Source organism: Crocuta crocuta, unplaced genomic scaffold (assembly GCF_008692635.1).
Source record: "Crocuta crocuta isolate KB4526 unplaced genomic scaffold, BGI_CrCroc_1.0 scaffold139, whole genome shotgun sequence".
NCBI lineage: Eukaryota > Metazoa > Chordata > Mammalia > Carnivora > Hyaenidae > Crocuta > Crocuta crocuta.
This window is the reverse complement of record NW_027533258.1, coordinates 10,614,843-10,622,927: the sequence shown is the minus strand read 5'-3', so window position 1 is coordinate 10,622,927 and position 8,085 is coordinate 10,614,843. Positions and strand designations below refer to the sequence as shown.

The window sequence follows — 8,085 nt, the reverse complement described above, 5'->3', positions numbered from 1 at the left end:
CGGCGACTGCGCACGCGCCTGCTCGGCGCCGCCCCTCCGCAGGGACGCACAGCGTGGCCCTCCCTGGGGAGGTTTGCCCGGGACGGAGCCTCGGAGAGGAAAGCCCCTGGGGGGCTGCAAGTTTGGGAAGGGGGGCCGGGCAGGGGGGTGTCCCGAGACCCGCCGCCCGCGCCTCCCTGCTCGCCCACTGACCCTTCTCGCCTCGCTTCTTGCGGGAGCGGTCGATGTGGTCCTTGAGCTGGATGCGGACCTGGCGCTCGGTGGGCTGGTCGCGGATGAAGGGGAACTTGAGCAGCTGCTCCGTGGGCGGGCGGCTCAGGTAGGTCTTGATGAGACACGTGTCAATGAAGTCGATGAACTTCTTAGACCTGGAAATGCAGGGGCCACAGTGGGAGGGCGCCCTCGGAAGGGGGAGATCACAGGCGGAAGACGGGAAGGGCTCATCGAAAGCCACCCGGACTTCTGTCTTGTTCCGTCCCAACCCTGGTCCCTGGCCCTGCCCCTCGATGGTGCAGACCCACACCCGGACACAGGGATAACGTGCTGGGGGATGCGGGGTGGGGGGTAAGGCCAGTGGGGGACCCGGGGGGTAAGCCGGTGCTGGGTGGGGGTGGTGGAAGGGCTTTGTCCAGAGGCTGTCCTTCCCTGACACGAAACCCCCAGAGACCTACCATTTCTTGGACTTGAGCCTGGGGGGTGGGTTCCGTGGGATGAGGAAGAGGGCTCGCATGGGGTGCATGTCGCAGAGAGCTGGCACACAGGAGGAACGGCGTCAGTCCCTCTCGCAGCCATGCCCTTCCCACCACCCCTCCCTGCGCTCCCCGATGCCACACTTACGGGGGGCTCCCTCTGCCATCTCGATGGCTGTGATTCCTAGAGACCAGATGTCACTCTACAGAGAGACAGAGGCACATTCCAGACAAGCCTCTTCAGGGCCACGTCGGGGTGTGCACCCCTTCCCCAGGCCGGTCTCCAGCCCGCCCATCCCTCAGCGCCCATGGTTACTGGGTGTCACCCGACCAACCTCCGGCCTCCCCAGCACCCCTCACTTCCTGCCTTGGTGGCCTCCAGGCATCCCGCCCTGCTCCGTACCCTATAATCGTAGGTGGCGTCAGGGTTCTCGTCACAGGCGATGACCTCTGGGGCCATCCAGTAGGGGGTCCCGATGAAAGTGTTCCGCCTGCCCACAGTGCGGTCCAGCTGGGCACTCACCCCAAAATCCACTGGGGAGATGTGGAGGCAGGGGTCACGACGGAGGGCCACGCCTGCTCCCCTTGCCCCGCCCCGTGTGCGCCCCAGGGCACCCTGGCATTCCCTGGCCCTTCTTCAGCCCCTCAGCATCCCGAAAAGCCAGACCTAATCCCCCCTCCCACAACGAGACACCCATGTGGAAGGGCCAAGGGACAGGCAGGAGGGGCTGGGACACCCCGTGTCCCCCGGGGACCTACACAGCACCTGCCACACACGGGGGGCGGGCCTCTCTGGGGAGATGGGGAAGGGCAGGAGGGAGACTCCCAGCCCGCAGGTGGTTGGGCCTGAGCCACAGGGGAAACAGAGGGGCTTCCCCTTCTGCCCTGGGGCTCCCGGGACCCCATGTGCCTCAGGAGGGGTCAACGTACCCAGCTTGACCTCGGCGTTCTCTGTCAGCAGCACGTTCTGCCCCTTGATGTCCCGATGGATCACCTTGTGGGCGTGGAGGTGGGCCAGACCCTGGGGCAGGAGAGGGGGGTGAGCCTCGGTGTCGGAGGACGTGGACGGGAGCCGAGGAGAGGGGTGGGCACCGGCATGGGCAGGGCTGGGCAGAAGGCGCAGCCCCCTCCTCCCAGGAGCCCAAGTGCAGGCCGGGCTTTTGGGACCGTCCTCAGAGTGGTGGCCCCTGGGAGTCCCCAGCAGCCACGGGGCCATCAGCGAAGGGGCAGACACCCTGCCCGCCCCCGCCCACCCTGGCCACTGCTGCTTGGAAGAGACACCCCTGCGTCCCCCACCCCTGCACGGAAGGCCACAGGCGGGCGGGGCCTCACCCGGAGGATCTCCCGGCAGATGTAGGCGATGCAGTCCTCTTTCAGGGCGTTCCCCTTCGTGTTNCCTGGGGGGGGGGGGCCCAGGGCCGGGGCTGGTGTGCGCAGAGCAGGGTGGGAGACCCCTCACAGAGGCCACGGGGCTCCCCGAGACTAGGAGAGGAGAAGGCGACATGGGGGAAGGACAGGCCGGGCGGGACTGAGGGGGACCGGCTGGGGCCTGAGTAGGAGCCCAAGGAACCGAGGACGCGGGACACAGGATGATGTGCACGTGCTTGCGGGGGGCCCAGTGTTTGCGTCAGGTCCCCGCTAGGACCCACAGCCCCAAACAAGAGTCCCCTGGAGTGGAGACTGGTAAACCTGGCCATCGAGCTAATAACTGACATTTTTTAATGGTTGAAAGAAATCGAAATAAGCAGCATATAAAATTCACCGTTCAGTATCCTCCATAAAGGCTTCTGGGAATAGTGACATTCCCGTCTCCCCCACCCCCACCTGCTGGCGCACCGCCTATGGCTGCTTTGCTGGCTCAGCGGCTGGGCTGAGTAGCTGTGACAGGCGGGAAGATCTGCGGAGCCCCTACATCTACCGTGTGGCCCCTCACAGAGTCAGCCACAGCCTGACCTGGAGACAAGGTCGCCAGAGAGCTGGCGGGGGGGGCTCCAGCAGCAGGGTGGCCCAGGCTGGGGCCCGGTCAGGCCCCTGGGGACTCGGATGCCTGCCCAGGTGCTGCCCTGCAGCTTGCGCGTGCAGTAGCGGCCATCTGTGTGCCCCGTGCCCACACCTCTCCCTCCACCAAGCCCAAGGGAGAGGATGGGGCCCATTGTGCCCAAAAGGGGGTGCCCCACCCAGCGCCCCCAGTCCTCGGTGATGCCCCCCTCGCAGCTGGCAGGTAAACACACACGGAGGGTCACCTTGCTCTGGGCGCATGGTCTGTGTGCGTGCGTGTTTCTAAAGGGACTACATGCCTTGGAAGCAGGGACCGGGACTCGTGTTTGTCCGTGCAGGGTACACAGAAGGTGCTCAGTAAGTACCTGTCTGGCAACTGGTGGGAGGGGAGACCTAGCGTGAGCTTTAAGCTCCCCACGGCGCCTCCTCCCTGGTGCCCTAACCTGGGGCTGGGCTGTGCAGCAGCAAGAGTGAGGCCCCCGGCAGGGGAGGGCAGTGACTCTCAGGAATGTTCTGGGCCAGCTGGGAACTTGCCGGGAGCCCAAAGAGTCACAGCAAGCTCTGGGCAGGTTAGTCGTCCGGGAGGCTCCGTCAGCAGGGAGCCAGGCACGCGGGCGGGTCGGGACAGACGGACTCACCTCTTTCCCCGCCCCGCCCGAGGTCACTTGGTGAGCAAGTGCGGTTCGGATCAGGACAAAGGTGTGGCCAGACCCCGGGGCCCTGCCACCCAAACCCTGAGCGGCCAGGAGGCACTAACATGTGAGGCCCCACGCACGGCAGGAGATGGCTCTGGATGCCAAGGCCGCGCGGAGGCAGCCTGGACCCGGCCGGGGGGCGGGGCGCCTCTCACCCAGAGCTGGTCGTCATTCCCGGGGGGGCTCTTCTTTATGAAGGCCCCGTAGTAGGTGGCGATGTTGCGGTGGTGAGAGTACTTCTTCAGCATGTTGATCTCCTGCTTGATCTCTTCCTCTTCGTCCTACAAGTGGGCGGGGGTGAGCCCGTGAGCCCCCAGCCCTGCCCGGCGCCCCAGCCTCCCCCGGCCCCCACCGTCCCTACCTCTGTGACGTCCATGACCTTGATGGCAGCCAGCTGCCCAGTCTTGACATGCCGACCCTGCAGGACAGAGAGCCAGGCGTGGAGGACCTGGGTCTACATCCAGGATGGCTGGGCTCTGGCTGTTTTCTGTCTTAGGAGGTGTCCCTGTGGTGACCGGACCCCTTCACCTACGGGTCAGTCACAGGGGCAGGCGGCTCCAAGCGCTACGCTGCCTAAAGACCCGGGGTCTCCTCCTAAAGCAGCCGGGGGAGGGGAGAGTCACCTGTGCTCTGTTCCCCCCCGCCCCCCCAGCGTGGATTTGCCACAGTCTGAAGGATAGAGCAGGGAGTCAGAGAGCCTCTCCTCCCTGGGAGGGGGCTGGCGGGGGCTCTGGCTTTTCAGTGCTTTCCCGCCCCCTCTGCCCAGGAAGCCTTTTCCAGAGTCTCCCCAACCCCGTTTTTAGTATCACAGACAGGGAAGAATAAAGACAGGAATGAGATTCGAGGGAAACTCGGGGAAACACGGAAGGCTGACACGTGTCGAAGCCCCATCACCAGCGCAGGTGGGGAAGTAATTTCCAGAGTGCATCCCTGCCCCCCCCCCATCCCTCTGACGTTCCTCGCAGCAGCCATCCCAGCCTTGGGCAGGAAGGTCCGAGACCCCCGGGCGAGCAGGATGGGGGGAGGCAGCCCCTTGTGGGGACGGACATGGGTACCACCAGCCCGTGGGTTATTTTTATTCCCAGCAGTCATTCGAGACCCCAAGCCCAGAGACGCAGCAGGGAGCAGAGCTGCTATTGCCATGGCAACGACGAGGCAAGAGATGTGTGAGGGGGGGCCTTTCCCCCAGAGTTTACAGGGCGGTCCCCGCCCATGACCCCGCGGCACACGGACTTGTGGACGAGCCGGGCTCCGTGCCCCGCGCCCTCTGTGCCCCGGGATCTGGGGCAGCACCTCCCGGGCCCGTCTCGCCACACAGGCCACCAAAAACAGCCCCCTTCCTGGGCTTCCCTCCCCCACTATTTTTACCTGCCCTCCCCTCGCAGTGTCCGGAAGCTCACACAGCCCCCCCCCCCAGTCCCTAGACCTAGGGTCCACTTCCGCCACCCTCCCGACAGGGCCCACGGAAGAGGTCACGCTCCTGCACAGGAGCCTCACCTTGTACACCTGCCCATAAGTTCCATTGCCGACCACTTCCACCAGTTCAAAGATTCCGGCAGGGTCCTGGGGGGGAGGAGGGAGAGGGGTAAGCATCGGGGCCTCAGAGCAGGGCTCAGAGCCGCGGCAGGGAAGAGGTGTGAGGTCGGGTGAGGGGGCCCCCGTAAATCACAGGGGGGCTTCGGGGGGACCCGCTGGCTGGCTGTGCTTTTGCTGGATTGGTTCAGAGCTCATGTTCTAGAGGAAAAGTCAGAAGAAGGTAAGAGAATGGACGCTGGGGCCCCGCTGGCTTTCCAGACGCGCTCCCAGTTTCACACGCAGTGAGAAGCAGAGTCTGTGGCCTCATCTGCGAGTGGGGGCGCCTGCGGACGCACCCCCGGAGCGGGCGCCACATGAGGGGAACAACGCCCACAGGAAGCCTGAGACGGTGCTGGGCTTGGCGCGTGCGCAGCGGAAGTTCATCATCACCGTTACTTCGTTGTTTAGAAGCAGGGATGGGGAGAGCCAGCAGGGGCTGGAATTCGAGAGCCTCCCGCTTGGGTCCCTGTCCCTCTTCCTCCCAGTCCTGAGACCCAGGGCTTCCAGGCCAGGGCCGGGGACACTTGGGGAGAGCGGGTGACCGCGAGAGGGCCACCGGACGGGCGGCGGGGATGCGGCGCTTCCAGCCCCCGCTTTCCAGAGCCGAGTGGCGCCGGGAGAGGCGCTGGGCTCAGACAAAGCCCCCGCAGAGGCTCGGCGCCGCGGGACCGCACCGCTGGCCGCCACCTGGCCCCCTGCAGCAGGACTTGCTTCTGAGAGTGGCTGCGCGCAGGCCCGAGGGGTGACAGTGTCCCCAGAACAAAGTGCAGACGGCGCCTGGGCCTCGGTGCCGACAGCCTGAAGAGCATACAACCCGGAACTCCTTCCGCGCCCAACCTGAAAACCGAGGCAGGATCTCTGAAACACCCAACGAGAGAGCCCTTCCCCCTCGGTCCGCTGCGATCAGCGGGGGCCGGGCATCAGGTACAACCGGCTGGTGGCCTGTGCAGGGTGGCCGCGCTGACTCCCGCGTCACAGTGTGCGCCGCCGTGAGCGCGAACCGGGGCCTCCCCGCCTGTGAAGTCCCCGGGCAAAGGGAGCAGTGGGCAGGGCCACACGGCAGGACCGCTCCGGGAAGACCCGAGGGGAGGGGCGCGGCGCGGGGTGCTCCCCCTCCAGGGGCGCGCGCTGAGGACCTCGCGGTCCATGTGCAACTACTGCGCGCCCGCCAGAGGTACCGACACCAAAACCACACGGACAAAGCAGCTGTGACTGGGTGTAAACAGCAGCGAGCGGCCCACGGGAAGGGGAGGCTGTCACCGCAGGGAGACTGGCGCCCGGTCTGTCTGGACCAAGCTGTGCACGGAGCCCCGCCCCTGCCCCTGTGTGCCCGCAGCCCTGCACTGGGGGGGGCGGCCCCCCCGGCCCCCTTGCCCCTCCCCTGTGGCAGGTCTGTCCGGGGACAGGAAGGGGGCGCCTCCTCAGCCCCTGGGAGTCTGAACACTGCATGGCGGGCACCTCGCATCAGCACAGCCAGATCTGATCTGATGTTGCCACCTTGGACCCTGCCCTGCCTCCTGGTCCCGCATGGGAGGTGCTGGGGGCGAAAGCCACCCTTGAGGCCCAACAGTCTCTGGGCTTGCGGTTCCAAGCCCCTTTCCTGAGCCACAAACCAGGACGGCCGCACCTGCGGGAAGGGTCGCTCCGAGAACCCGGCGACTCCAGGCGTGTGACCCGCCGTCCCTTCTCCACTGTCAGCAGCAGCGTTCTCCACCCTGGCCACCGCCCTTCCCCTCCTCTCTGCCCTGGCCCCGCCCCTCCGGCGCACAGGACAGTCACACCCCCGCTGCCCACCTGCCCCGTGGGTGGCTGGCCGCCGGATAATTTCTGAGGGAGGGTCTGCGCCCGCCCTGCGCGGCAGTATCTGGAAGGCAGCTGCCTCTTCCTTCCCTCACCCGGCAAACGCTTACCGAGCATGGATAACCCAGCGTGGTGACCCCTCGGGGACACAACGGAGCCCAAGGGCACACGTGAAGCACAGAGGGTCCCTGACTGACCAGCAGCCACAGGCCAAGCGCCCTGAGGCAGCGGTGCGGATGCTAAGCGGGAGGAGCACCAAGGGCTGGGCCGTCCAGGCTTTGAGAAGCTGCCAGCGGCACAGAGGCCCCGCAGGGCGACCTCAGGGGCGCGGGCACCGACCGGTTCACGGCGTCAGAATGGGGACAGTCCCTCTCAAGGCCTCAGGACCAAGTCAGTCGGGCTGGCACGTCCCACAGGCTCCTGGAGATGGCGCCAGGCAGAGCGGACAGGGAAGGAGGAACCGCTGTGTGCCCAGCGCGGGACAGCAGGACAGCCGGCGGGTGAGGGGCGCGGAGCCCAGGGGCACAGCAGCCCGAGGGGAAGCCGGGTCGTGAGGGAGGGATCCGAAGACAGGGCAGCGGGCAGACAGGCTGTGGAGACAGGACGGGGTTTCGGGCCGCGGAGAAGACGACAGAATGGACACGGGTGAGGCCGCGGCTGGACCTCCTGGGGCCCCTGAGGGCGTGTCCGGACGCACCCCCTCCCTCCTGCGCAGACAGCACCCCCCCCGCGGGCTTACGGCTGGGACACGACACCCCCGCGGATTCAGAAGGCCCAGGTCAGACGGGACGTGTGCACTGATCTGGCCTCACACGGAGGCCCTTCCACCACGTGCGTGCCTCTCCGCGTGCTCGGTCCCTCTCGTCGCTGGGCATCCAGGGGACCCTCTGGAGGAGGGGTCTGCCCCAGGGATCGCCAGCCAGTCCTGCCCTGCACGCGGCCCGGGGCCCAGACGGTGCTGCTGGAGGCCTCCTCTTCCTCCTGGTGCCCGGCCTCAGGTGGGGCCGAAGAGGGCGCAGAAGCTGGGAAGAGACGCCCCCAGGGGGCGCTCGGGGTGCGGGTTCCCCGGCTTCCGGGCACAGGAGAACCGCTCGCCAGCGGACCCCTAGGAACCAGCTCTGCGGGCGCAGGGCCAGCACGCAGGCCTGGGGTGGGGGCGGGGTCTATAGAGTCAATAGACCCCCCCCCCCGTGGTTCTAACACCGAGGGTCGGCGTGGACCCCCTGCGAGAAGCGCACCTCAGGGAGGTACCGGCAGGGGTGGGGTGGCCGGAGGGTCCGTGCGACGCACTGACGCGCCTCTGCCGTCCCGTGATGGACCCACGGCCC

At 66.9% G+C, this 8,085-nt stretch overlaps 1 protein-coding gene across 1 annotated transcript in view; it reads right to left on the bottom strand.

The window, feature by feature from the left end:
* The window catches only part of MINK1 (misshapen like kinase 1), an 11,694-nt gene extending 6,724 nt beyond the window's left edge, over nucleotides 1–4,970 (bottom strand). The window contains 11 exon segments of the mRNA XM_077746766.1: nucleotides 193–368; nucleotides 672–750; nucleotides 838–892; nucleotides 1,093–1,223; nucleotides 1,620–1,710; nucleotides 2,022–2,086; nucleotides 2,149–2,171; nucleotides 2,933–3,063; nucleotides 3,538–3,663; nucleotides 3,744–3,800; nucleotides 4,880–4,970. Of these exon segments, the coding sequence (XP_077602892.1) occupies nucleotides 193–368; nucleotides 672–750; nucleotides 838–892; nucleotides 1,093–1,223; nucleotides 1,620–1,710; nucleotides 2,022–2,086; nucleotides 2,149–2,171; nucleotides 2,933–3,063; nucleotides 3,538–3,663; nucleotides 3,744–3,758 (892 nt within the window). The 5' untranslated portion in view covers nucleotides 3,759–3,800; nucleotides 4,880–4,970.
* Nucleotides 4,971–8,085: the final 3,115 nt, after the last annotated feature.